This window comes from Heliangelus exortis, chromosome 2, assembly GCF_036169615.1.
Source record: "Heliangelus exortis chromosome 2, bHelExo1.hap1, whole genome shotgun sequence".
NCBI lineage: Eukaryota > Metazoa > Chordata > Aves > Apodiformes > Trochilidae > Heliangelus > Heliangelus exortis.
The window spans coordinates 92776353-92790477 of NC_092423.1; the positions used below are offsets into that span (position 1 = coordinate 92776353).

Genomic DNA, 14125 nt, shown 5'->3' on the forward strand with positions numbered 1-14125 from the left:
TCATATTTTAAAAACTAGTCTGAAAATATAATTTCAAATTATAATTGCTACTAGAAGTCACATGCAACTATGTGGAAAAGCAGATTCCATTTCTTTGTTATTAATAAACAAAAGATTTAGACAAAAATAAACATAAAGCAGTCACAATACAAAAATTTGAGATGGAAGATAGCATTTTTTGCAAGAATGTTTAAGTAAAACCATAAATGGGCTATAAAAGCAACTTGGTAAAATAAAATGAGCAAAACATCTCATTTTCTTTTTGGGAATACACATACTATTGAGGATATATATTTTTGTGAGCTAAAAACTCTGGATTTCTTTATTATTCACTTCAGAAAACCACATCTATTTATGTCTTTTCTTAGCTGAGAGAAGACTTTCCTATGTTGTGGGTTATATAGGGAATAAATTCTGCTTTCTGTTCCATGCAAATCAATCTTTTTCCCATAGTATATTTACAGCCTATTTCACTTCAGTTTTTGCCCTAAGTAAAAAAAAAACAAAAAAACAAATAAACAAACAAACAAAAAAACAACAAACCCAAAACAACCAGAAAACCACAACAGTTCTAGGTGCTTGTCTAGTCAAAGGTGATTTAGATTTTCATAACAGTTCCAAAATCGAGATTTTTATTTTGTTTTTTAAAAGCCTTTCTTTCTGTACTTCTAGCCAGAGTTAGCTAGACTTTCACTCACTAGACTGGCAAGAGTTTTAGCAGGATCACTGTTTACAGTTTCCTCCTGAGGAACTGAAAAGCTTGAAATCAGGAATCTCCTTAACACTCTGAGCACTGGTGAGCTGAACAGGAATTATTAAAATACCTTGTATTTAGACACTTTTTAAACACAAGTGTCTCAAGACCCTTCATACAATGGAGAGCTCACTTCACCTATTGGTGAGAGGAGATCTTATGGTAGTGCTAAGAATACTCCACTACCATAAACAAACCCAGGAATATTCACCTCCCTGAAAGAAACTCCAGGGGTCATTGAAGAGTCTGCAGTTGCCAGGTAACACTAAACAGCAACATCTGAAATAGTATAGATGAACTCAACAGTGCAACCTGAAAGCTCTGCAGTGAGAACTCTACCACTAGGCATGGGGCTGAATTTTATCCCTAGATCAGCAGATTTGAAAATTTTAATTTTATGTTTGCTGTAGGTGAAGCTTGGGAGTGTACATTCCAGCTGCTTCACTGGCATAAAGACATTATTTACAAAGTTCCTAATACCTTTTCATGACAAGAGATAGTACTGTGTGAGTTTAGAAGGAGGCAACATGTGAGTCCCTGAAAGTTGTATTTTCAAATCATAAAAAATGGAAGACACAGAGCAAGGTGCATAGAGAGTAAAAAAAAAAAAAAATGCCAAACAGGCTGGCTAATATCCCAGGATGGTGGAAAGCAGCAGGTACAGGCAGGACTGCTGGGCTAATAAATACAGCAGCCCCTCCACTGGCTCCTCTGCAGCTACACAGAGTAGCTCATGGCCACTATGAACTTGGAACAGCAGCAAGACAGCTCTGATTCCTGCAACTCTGCCAGATGTTTTTTAGCTCAGCTCAGAACAAATTTCCTGCAGAATCAAGCCTTCATCAGCTGGTATCTTTAGAGATCAGCCTCCAAATATTAGGTCAAAATTGCCCTAAATGGGTAATTTTGTGAGGAATGGAAACTAAAGTCCTATTACCACGAAACATTTATTTTTCAATAATAGAGAGGCAGAGGATGCTCAGAGACTTTTTGTTGATTCCAATAAAATAAGTCATGCTTGCTTCCTCTCTAATAACCTCCAACATAACAGAATACTACTAAACAACTTGTCATTTCTGGGAATTTCTATCCCATACAGAAAGCTGTCTATACAAAGAAAAATGATCTTCTGTCTTTCACTAAACAGAGCACTGAAGTTTTGTCATGCTGCATTTTGTCATACTGAGTGAGGCAATTGCATCCATTGATTGCATGTGTGGAACAAACCCCAAACTGCAAACTGATTCACATCTACAGCAGTCCCAGTCTCTAGGGTCTTCAAGCCAAGAACTCAAACCCACCATAACCCACACTCATAACCTAGCTCATAAATAGCTTGAAACCAGGTATTACAAGTGTGGCTGAGATTTGTTATATAATCTTGGTTTAGGAAACTACATTAAAACTTATACTAAAAGAACATTACAGTTGTATGCTCAGCATTAAAAGAAAATAAAAAACTCTATAGTGGTGTAAGCAAATGTTTAATTTTCTCCTCTTGCATGCATGCATCAGAGCACATGCATCTAATTACACAATCATAAGCCATTGATCAAATTTAATACTGATTTTTAAAAAACTTTTTAAACATCAGCTCTTGCAAATTGTTCATTAATAACTTCTATGGATTCCTTTATAGTACATGTAGCCTAGTCACCTCACTGCAAAGCATTAAAAGCATTCAAGATAACAGACGTATGTTTAAGAAGAGTAAAGAATCATCTAAGAACCAATAAGAGATTATTCAATAAGTAATCTACAACGAAAAAAAGACACATGGGGTGAGCACCACAAGTAATCCTAACCATTCATTCATGTGATTTTTTGAATTTAAGCTACTGTCCTAAAAGGATGGGGTTTAGTGGTGCAACATGGAAGACTTTGCCATGCAACCAACCCAATGGCCAACTCTCATCCAAACACCCCAGGCTGGAAAGGAGAAGGGAAACTGGAGCAGAAAAACAAAACTCTGCATGACTGTAACTAGCTCCAGTTGCTTCTAGTTCTAATAAGTGTCTAGTGACTATTTAGGCTGCTAAGCCTTTTAGGAGACTTTTCCTTTCTTGGTGAAATGGTTGCAACTCAACCGAGAAAAATTTCAAAAGTGCAACTGATTTGAAAAGGCGATGCAGATAAGTGGCCTCACCATGGAGAATTCTAACAGACACTACAGCAGCTGTGAAACAAACACTCAGGATTAGCATTGCAGTGTTACCAGTAAAAGGTTTCCCATCATTTGTTTTTCTTTATAAAGTAATACCTAAATACTGAAGGCTAAGTTTTTAAATTTAGCTTTTAATTTAATATGCAATTACTGCTGCCCTGATGGTGTTTTAATGGCAATATATTTTTATTGGTGACTTCAAATGAACCTCATCTGATCACCTTAACCCTTCTCTCATCATGCTTTAGTTAATGACTCATTACCTGTAGTCACACCAGGGACATCTGTAAGGCTTTTCTCCAGTATGGACACGCTTATGTCGTGTCAGATGTGATTGTGTTGTAGAAGCAAAGTTACACTCATCACATTTGAATGGTTTCTCTCCTAGAAGGTGTCAAGAGAAGATACATGTTAGCAGTTTTCATCCACATAAAAGGAAGAAAATTCTAATTTTCTGGTAAGTCCCGTGAGATAGATTTTAAGCAATAAACACATAACAACGGCAAATCCAAAATAGATTTCCAAATAAAATGCATTAATTGCAAAATACTATTCTCACTATAACATATTCATAGCAACAGCCAGCTGACTGAGTAACTATGTTACTGACCTATATTCAATGTAAATATCATCACAGGTGACAGGCATTCCTCTCACCTTCTGCTGATGTTGGGCCCATGAACAGCCCTGACAGCAGCATTGTTGGATACAGAAGGCAAGAAATCAGTCTGAAGCTTGTATTCAGCGGCTGCTCAGAAAGGAACATCTGTAAGGAAAGTGTCTTTGTTTTTTGTCTCTGGTCCTGTTTTTTTCATCTGATCCATTAAATAACACACACAAACCAAGACTGAAAATATGAACCAGAATTCAGTGCTCCCTGATATCCTTCTGTCCTTGTGAATCTTTCCTGTACAGAGGACCAATTTCAGCAGGACTTGAAAGGTAAATAAAAAACCCCAACCAACCAACCACCAAACCTAGACTAAGACAGTAATATTTTCAGAAGACTAAAATTCAATCTCTGCTGAATGTATACCTGCACTGAAAATTTCCAGAGGACTACTAACTGAAGAAAGATAAAAAACTATTACTTATAAATTATTGTGTGAAGAGAGTACTTTTCCTTCCAGTGGAGGGGTCCATCCCTTAGAAGACACTAAGACAAAATCTCATGACAGATACAGATACTGTGACACCTAGCTACGACACCAATTTGATTCTCATTTTCCCAGCTGGTTGCTGCAGAAATATTCTGTGTGGTTTACAGGCACCTGTAATTACCACTTAGGGAGGAAATAGTTTCTTTTTTTATGCAGAAGGCAAAAGGCAGCTCCTAACTTAGGTGATCTTGACTGCAAGCCTTCAGAAATATCTATCCTAATGACTATGTAAGGAATCAACATCCCTACCAAGAAGTCTGAATAAAACTGCTAGTTTCAAAATTGAAATCCCTTAGCTGGTACAGTTTGCAATTTTCAGCCTGACAGGAAACACACCAGCAGCAGAAGACTCATCACCTAGCAAAAGGCCACTCCCAAGCAGCCATGACCCTGAACAAGACTTTTCAGGCCTGCTTAAAGCATGAGAAACTCAGAATTTCCACAGATATTTTGGCAAAATTCTGAGAGGATAGAGAAATCTGCATTTTTCACTCTTGAAGACTGTTGGCGATTTTTTTCCTCCCAAGGGAAAAAGAAGCATAAGGTCTTCAGGCCTGAAAAGCCCATAATGCTGCAGAGAAGGATAACAGAGCAGCTTCTGAAAGCTCCATAAAGAGTTGGAATAATTGATTTTAGCAGTTGATGGAGAGAATACCAGCCACTATTTTTCATTTATTGTTTCACAGGACAAGGAAAGGTGAAGGAGCAGGACACAATGAAGAAGTCTCTACGCTGGACAAATTGAGATTGCTAGAAAGTATGTCTTTCCTGCCCCAAATGGGGTTTTGTTGTCAGACGCTCACTGTCTGGTCTGGAGAATGTGATTCTCCAAGCAGCTTGAATGGTACTGTCTGCTGCTTCAATTAAACTCTCTGGGAGGCCACAGACTCCCTAGCAATATAACTTGTTCTTGAACTGAAGATTTCCTGTACCAAATTTACATTTTCTTCTAAAATTAAAGAACACAGCAACACTGTCAAGCCTAAGTAGTAAAGCTACACATATTTTAGATAACAAACATACTTATTTTAAATACTTTAATTTAAAATGCATTAGCACCTTGCTAACATGTCCCCTTGCAAAAAAGCAAAGCTGGATTGAAAGGGGATTCTGAGCTTGCTGTTCAGGGGAGGATGGACCAGGTAAAGGTCCAGGGCCAGACGAGCGAGGGCCCCTGGAATCCCGGGCAGCATGAAAACTCCACTGTGGCCAAAAGAAAAATGATAATCCTCACCCACTGCTCCAGGAAGTTTCTCCTTAGGAAATCCTTGTGGCTAACTGCTCCTGTCAAGTGCACTATGTGTAAATCTCACCTGACAGAAAATACATCACAGCAGCACCACACAACAAAAGCCAACTAAACTGAAAGGAAAACAGACGGCCTAGCATGGCCTGTAATGCTTAGCAGCTGCACAGGAGAAAATGTATTTATTTTAATGGAAAATTAACCAGATAAGTACAGTTGAAAAAAAATCCAAAAGCAGACTAGGTATTTCTGTGGGTTGGGAAGTGTTGAATGCTATATAAGCTGCAGCATCAGTACTTTTGTTTATGTGTTTATTGTTCAAGTTTTTCATAAACCTACTAATTTAAGTATTTTTTTTCTTCCTTATCTTTGGGCCAGAATGCTCTTTATCAGCCTTTGTGTCCCAGTTTTCCTTCTCCTCTTCCTGCCCACAGATATTTCCGGCAATAAACTTAAATTTAATTTTTATATTGGCTGCCATATCATATTCCAGAAAGACTCTCCCTCACCCCCAGTCAAGGATCAAATTAATACAAAATTAAAATAATACAAATAAAAAATCAATACTGACAATACTTTTTATTAATAATAGGTGATAATTTTAAAATAGTGTATCCAAAAATTTGAAGTCTATGTATTTAAAGACTAATACAGGTAAAAAATCCCAAACCAATCCCTTCCCAGCCTTACTATTATAGACCTTTCTGTTTCTCATAACCTCTAACTATCAATAACAAACCTTCCCAAAATGCCTCACTAGTCAACAGCCTCTGTGAGGGAAAAAGGAATGGACACAAGTTACAAGATCAAGGACCCACTGCTTTTGCTTTTTATTTTCTTTTTAACACAAGCACTTTAAAAAAATCTATGTTTCATAACCACAGGATCACATAAGAAGAAGGGGTTTTGCTTTTTTGATGATGTTGCAAACAACTTCTGAAGTGCACCAGTTGTTTGCATCACTTGACATGGAAAATTTCAGCTCCAGCAATCGAAGACTGGGAAAGAACCTGATAAAAGGGTCAGATCCTGGGGAACACCAGCCTGTATAAATGCACTAGGCTTAACAGACTAAGGCTCTCTTTTTGTCTTGCCTCTCGAAATTCTGAACTGCCTTTTAGCATCTAGTTATTTTTTTTCACCCCACAAATTACAGCTTTGTTTTTCTTTCCTTCTTCCTGTTTTGTCTGATTTTACCTCTTTTGAGTCCTCTGTATTTGATGATGAGATTTCTAGGATGCAAAGCATACCTTACACAGCAATCATAAATTTCTATGTGCAGTTATGTAATTAATGTCTACTTTTTAAAGGAAAAATGAAATAGCATGATAACAAAAGCTATAAATCTTGGTGACAGATGTTTTTTGTGAATGGCCAAGTGAAATTTTTATTTATAATCACGTCTGTCCAGACAATTTCTACCTATTGATTATATATAGCATCTATATGAATGTGATACCGAGGAATCAGCTTTCACATAAATTAAGGGGAAAAATAAAAATCAAATGGTGCCTTCAGCTTGCAAGTCTTGAACTACTAATCAGAATCTCAGAAATCTTACGTCAGTTGTCTCAACAGGAAACTACTGCTTTTAGTCCTATTTGTCTTTCTCATGATACATTGAGCAGCAACTTGGCCCAAGGAATGAATAGACCACAAAATGCAGCCATCTGCGTATGTTACAGGATTTTTTTTCTTATTTCCAACTATTTCTAGTGTTTGTTAAGGCTGTTCCCTGGAGAGGCACTTACGGGCTTGCTTATGAAGCCTGAATTATATTAAAGTAAATTATATTTGCTTTTAGTCTAGTCAACTTTTTTGCGTGTAAGACATGAAAATAAGTACATCCTTGATCCCTTGTTTTCTTATGAGAAACCCTGTAGATGCCATCAGGCTGCTCCTCTACAGCAAAAACTGTACAGTCTTATGCTCAGAAATGGGAGGGAAAAGGCTCCACTAAACCATTTCTCTTAAGTGGAAAGTTTTACAACAGCCAGGTTTTTGGTGTAATTTCTGGCTGATGGTTTGCTATAATCAAGTTCCACACTCTACTGCAAATGCTGTAATAAATGGAAAAGAAAAAACAACATAGATCCTCTTCAGATTTCATCTCTCCACTTGCTGAAAAGAGAAGTAAGTCTTCTTACTGTGCTACATTTTCTGTGGTATTCAACATTATAATTTTTTTAAGCTGTGGTGGAGAATTTGAAGGGAAGAGGCTACATTATACATTCAATTCGATGCCGAGTAATGTAACTACACATTAAAGTCAAAGAGCAGTTCACATGAGAAATAGAAACACAAAGTGAGTCACTCATCTGGATAAAAACACATATATTATTAAATTTTCTTTCTTTATTACATTGACCTATAAATGTCTTGAGAAGAGCAAGACTGAAATGAGTGAGCAGAAGCAATCATACAAACAGTGATCTGTACAACATGACCTACCATCTTCAAAAATTCATTAAAAATTTGAACAAAGACATGATCTTCTTCAGCAGCTCCATAGGCTCAGGGTGACTCTCATAGAACTGCCATGCAAAGTAGGTGTACACACACACTCTAATGCTCTGCTACTGTAATGCACCTCTGTGATGGCCAGGAAGATTCCAGCACAACCACCCCACAAGAAGCAAATGAAGAGACTGCCAGGGGTTTTTTGCAATTTGCAGGAGTACTAACTTACACTAGAAGAAGAACGTCACGCAAGAGTACACAGCCTGTGACTGGTCAGCACTGCTGGAGTGAGCCAGATTGAGCTGCTACAGCACAGAACGGGAGTTTATGAGGAAACATGTAGAGGTCAGAGAAACTAGAGTGATACCAAAAGGCAGACAAACAAAGGAGGAGAGAAGAATAATAACTGTTTTATTTTTTTTTAAGGGTTGAATATTAGGAACTAAAGTGTTTTCGTTTCAAGCCAGATTTAATTGCCCTTGCTTGTTTTTTCCCCCTTGTGCAGTTTCTGAGTTGATCATGATTAAGGCAAAATATTTAAATTTTGTGGTATTATACCTTTTTTCATGAGTCTTGGTTTTGGTGGCTGATTTAGAAGTTATTTACTCTTTTTTAATATAAAATTCAAGTAATTGCTTAAATTCATCGTGGAATTCAACTACTTCTAAATTCAGTCATTACTAAAATTTGCAATATTTTTTATCTTTTTATCTTCAGGCAGATTTTCTTACTGGGACAAAATATGAATTTAAAAAATTGCTTCAGGATGACTCAAAAGATGAAAAATTTTCTTCATAGTCATATGGAGGCACCAGAATTACAGCATATACATTCCTGCAGCACTGCAAGCTGTCCCTTATTTACCACAGAGCACCAGCTGATGTTTCAAGTGGTCTGAGTTTCTTATGACAGTTTCTGTTCACAGCCTAGGGAGCCACAAGTGTCTACTGTAAAGCATTTGACAAAAACCAGAGATGTAAGTATTCCTTACAGTGTGACAAAATTCTGGCTAAATTCTGGACCACCACTGAAGTTACCATCGCTTCAATTAAAAGAAAAAAAATACAATAAAAAAAAATCTTTCACTGATACTTATATAGGCAGTGAAAGACTTGCAGAATTTCACAGACTGATTCTTGCAGTATATGCCTGGAAGAAGATGCATTTAGCTCATAAAATAATGCTAGAACATTTTGTCAAAACCAGCCAACAACTGTACTTATTCTGTGTTCAAACTGTGTAGTTCTCATAGGACCAGGTCTTCTGAATAATAAAAAAACCAGCTGGTGAAACACCAGGGACCTTTTGATAGGTCAAATTATTTTTTTCTACTTTGTAGGTTTTCTTTGGAGTTGAGAAAGCCTATATCAAGGAAATTTTTGTGGAGATACATAATGTTTGAGAAGTATAAACCTTTAAAGTCTTAAAACTAATGCCTTTTTCTTTCAGCTTAACACGTTTTTTGTTTTGGTTTGGTTTGTTTTTTTGTTAAAAAACCCCATGTTTCCCAGAGATACCATCCTATTTACCAAACCAGTCCCTATAGTTTGCCCCACAAGTGACTGGGCACTAGGGCTAGATTCTGACAGTCTTATTCACACCAAATTGTACTTTATTCTCCCTATACCACTTTAACAGAAGGGCATCTTTCACAAAGTAAAGGTATTTCTCCGGGTTAAAACCAAAACAAAACCAAACCACCATAAAAAGAGAGGAACATAGTAGGAAATACCAGAATCGAGAGGATCAAAAGTTGAAGTGGCTGGTGCTACAGCTTGTCTTGTGTCAAATATCTATCAGGAGCTGAACATTTCTCTGGGGTGTCAGGAGACCTCAGGCCTTGAGGCTGGGACGAGAGGAAGCTTGTTAAGCCTGCTAAGACTCCTCCACTACATGTGAGGATTTGCTCATTTGCCCTTGAATCAAGGGTCTCTGACAGGTGATAGAAGTAAATCTTGGATTGGAAGATGTTCTGTGTCAGCCCCCTAGACAGCTTGTATTACAGTAGGGAATTATTTAAGCCATTTAGACTATTTTTGATACCTATCCCTTTCAAACCTGATTGTAATTTGCTTTGGCATCCTGCTGTGGGAAAATTGTGCCAACTGGGGACGCAGAAGAAAAAGTACAGGTACAAAGAGGAGTGCATGTAGCTAAGAACTGAGACAAAGTTGTGCACTGGACAAAAATATAAGGGAACCCATCTCAGTGCAACAGTGCAGGCAAAGGTGGATTGTGTCATTCTCCTTGAAACAAATAGAAGCTACAGATAATTTTTCTGCTAAAGAATCATCTCTGATTGTTTGTGCCATAGAGGCAGATAAATGCCAAAAAGATAGATCCCTCTGCCTCTGAGATATTGTCCTGTATAGTATAAAGTTAATAGCAAAGTAATAACGAGCCTCCAGTCCTGACATAAAATATAAAGTTATGCCTGCTAGATGCAAGCTTCATGATCTATAACTTGTGAATCCCTATGATCATAGCACAAAAGTCTCTACCATATTGGCAAAAGAAGGGCAAAATGCCATCAAAAATCTGGACAGCTTTTCACTAGGAACATACCATATTTTCAGCCTAATTTTGGACATAAACCAGGAAATATTTTTTTCTATCAGTCTGTGGCCTAGTAATACAAAAAATTGTAAATATAACTTGGTAAGCCAGTGAAAAAAAAACAAAAAAAAGGTGGTTCCCATCCTATTGATAATAATTACTTATTTCTGGTAAAGAAAAAAACCATCATTTTCTTTCTTAGACCACATTTGGTAACCTTCAGCCAACATGTGAAAATTCTTCACAGCTCCAGGAAAATGGAAACTGTTACGACTGAAGCATGTAACTTCCATTCCATTAGTTGCAATTAGTCCCATTATCATCGAGAGAGCAAAATACTAAGAAAACTCACATTTTGGACACTTTTCTTGGACACTTAAAAAATACAAACTTCTTGCATTCAATGGGAACTGACTGGGGCTGTACTATCACACAAATTATGTTTCTTCTTAAAAGGATAAAAATTCTTGAAGTATGATTACTGTTTAGAATTGCACCAAAATTTGTTCCTGGTAATTTTTTTTTTTTTTTTTTTTTTTTTTTAGCTTACCTATTTCAAGGTATTGTCTGTCTAGCAATGAAAAGCCTACCTTTTTGAAAGCATCAGACTCTACTCCAAATACAGATGCTTTAATAAACTGAAAACAGGGTGGAAAGAATAGTTTAAGGCTCTCAAGCAAGAGAATAGCTGGCATCCAGGAAATCACACACTCAGATGGTGTATGTCCTGAATCAAGATTAGTTTATTCAGGGACACAATAAAACCTCCAACTGAGATTCCTCTACAAAATCCATGGAAAATTCAGTATGTAACAACTACAGCTTCTCATTGTTAGCCACTACTTTCCACTGTACATTAGACAATGGTCACTTAACATCAGTTCCTGATGATATTATATCATTGTCCTGTTAGTCAATAAAACAAAACCTACAGTGGCTTAAGCAGCAACACTTGTTTGTCTGTTTGAACAAAATCTAATCATATAATCAAACACTTACAAGGAACTACTAAAAAACACAATTAAGGTAGACTGCATTAATAAATGTTTAATACTTACACTTTCTCTGGTCTTGTGAAACTAAGAACCAATTTAATATTATCTGATATAAAATTTTTATAACCAGGTGGTAAGAAAGGTTTGCTAATTCTGGGTGAGAAATCCTGCTTTACATGCTAACCATGTGGTAACTCTTAAAGTTGCACCTATTAATTACAAACTATCTTAAAATTACAAAAGGGCAACTGAAACAACACTAGCTTTCAACTATGTCTCAGTCCAAAATAATGGATTAATCTATATGTAGTCTCTAATTTTTACCCAGGGACATTCTAGCAGGCTCTTGCAAAATCTTCACAGTAGGTAATCTATTTGGGCCTTGGAAAAAAAAAATAGTAGACTTAGCGTTCATTTAAAGAAGAAAGCCAGCCTTTAGAATTCTGCCTCCTCCAGAAAAAACCCACCACAAGTACCCCCCACCCCTAGCAATTATTCAAACTCCAAGCTAAGAGATTTGATGCAGACCTCGGGCACACCGATTTCACAGAACCCAAGGAAAAGCAAAGTAAATAATGAGCCGCGGGATCATTTGTGCTGCAACATGCTATTTGACTTGTGTTGCTCCCCGGTGTAGAGGGACTCCCTCACTGGAGAAAATGTAGGGAAGAGGAAAGACAGCTTTACTGACCTGTGTGCTGCCGGCGATGCTTGGTGAGGGCATGGCGTGTCCCGCCGGCAAAGCCACAGAGGTCACAGAGGAACGACTTCTCGCCTGTTGCAACAATAAACAGATGAGGGACTGCGGAGGTCACAGATCATTAAAACATATCTATCAAGGCTTTCAGGGTTACTAATTCCTCCAATCAAATGTTTCCATGTAAATATGTCAAATGGGAATGAAATTACCACTGCGGTTTATTGACTGTGATAAAATCTGAAAAGCACCACTGAACATAATTACATACTTGTCAGACCCATAAAAATTAGCTTTATTATCAATGGAATGGTTTTGTACAACTTCATTTCTGTTAGATGTCTTCCAGATGGGGCTGCTTTATGCACTTGAACAGTTTTTATGCATATCCTGATTTTTTACAATTCCCATACATCTGGCCTTTCTGTGCTGAGTAAAGACTGCCTGGAAAAAAGTTAATATACTGTATATATGATTCTGATTAAATAAAATATATTGAATTTACTAACAAATTAAGGGTACTGAGAAATTTTCAACAGACTGGATCACAGCCATCTTTAGTTACCCTCTCTTTATTAATAAATATTAAATTATTTTCTAGAATATTAGAAGAGGCCAGGCAACATTAAAAGCCATACTATTCAGTACTAGTGGCAATTCAGCACTGTTTATGTTTCTAAACTTTTCGTGCCATAAAGAAAACAGGTCTGGGGATTGTTACTGAAATTACAGAAGAACTTGTATTGTTCCATCTTCAAATGATAATTCCTCATTCCAAACCTCTGAACCAATTACAGAGATTTTGGCAAGCTCAATACTCATTAAAAGTGTGTAAATGCTCTCTTCTTAATATTCTTTTTTAAGAGAAGCTAACATTTTGCCCTGTTGTCTATAAATGCAGTCTATCATTTCACAGCAATATTTTTGCTCAGTATGTACTAACGTGCATAGAAATCCCATGAAGTCCACACAGAAGGACATTACGAATTGATAGCACTAACCTCAGATAAGACAGAAATCTTAATTTTTCCTTTGTTTAAAAAAAAAAAAAAAAAAAAAGGAAAAAAAAAAAAAAAAAAAGGTGAATCGCATTAGTCATTTGGAGCCAAACTGTCTCCTTTCACAGTAACATGGAGGAGAGGGGTCTGTTGGGGTAATGATGCTAAATTCATTGCAACTAGCAGCCTCTTTCAAATTCTTCCTGGTGGGGAAGGAAATTTGGTTTCTACAAAATATGGCTGGGTTAAGAGGTCAGGTGTCAAATTACTAAATCCTCCTGTGAAGAGAGAGGGATGCAAACCTCCACCTTGTTTATTCCCACACAACCAGGCACACTAATACCCAGACTTTCTGGAAAAACACAGTTCCTCAGTTAACTTCAGATGGCATTAATACAAGCAAGAGGGCATCTCGTGGTGGGACCTGCCCAGAGAGCACCAGAGAGACCGGATGCCCAGATGCCCTCTCCCAGCACCTCTCCCACCAAAGCCTTGATGGGGTCCCAGGAGTACCCCAGCTCCCCACCCCTCTCACCACAACACAGGAGTCCCTCAGCCCTGGGCTACAAGGAGGAACTCAACCACTACAAAGTTTCCAAGGCAGCTGAACTCTAACCACTAAAATGCTGACCAACCTCCACTGTGTAGTTAGGCTATGAAATGTGATGGGTACATAATAAACTCTAACTCAGAACAAAGCAAACAGTGTATTGTTATTTTCTGCACCCAAATACGGTCATGAAATGCAGATTGAAATTTTACAGGGTTTGGGTATTTTTTGAAAAATTGGTCCATTGGTGAGAGTGTATCAAGGCAGTTCCTAAGTTGCAAAATAATTGCCATGCTTCCTTTTAGAAGTCAGCTCTTGCCAGATGTGATTATAACTGAATTAACTAAAACTAACAAAAAAAAAAAACCCCAAAACAAACAACACACACACAAAAACAAACAAACAAACAAACAAACCAAAACCCAAGTGGGGTTTTTGGAGAGATGGAAAAAGCAGAATGGAAACCCATCCTAACTATCACATGAAGAATGCATATGTGCTAAATGATGTAACAAAATCTGAATTTTACTGCAAAACATTTGACA

The 14125-nt window shown here is 37.3% G+C and overlaps 1 protein-coding gene across 2 annotated transcripts in view; it reads right to left on the minus strand.

The window, feature by feature from the left end:
- The window catches only part of ZNF407 (zinc finger protein 407), a 347438-nt gene that overhangs the window by 125365 nt on the left and 207948 nt on the right, over positions 1-14125 (minus strand). For both annotated transcript variants that reach the window (XM_071737036.1, XM_071737037.1), the window contains 2 exons: positions 12027-12110; positions 3182-3302 (listed from right to left, as the gene is read on the minus strand). In XM_071737036.1, the coding sequence (XP_071593137.1) occupies positions 3182-3302; positions 12027-12110 (205 nt within the window). The remainder of the gene's footprint in view (positions 1-3181; positions 3303-12026; positions 12111-14125) is intronic.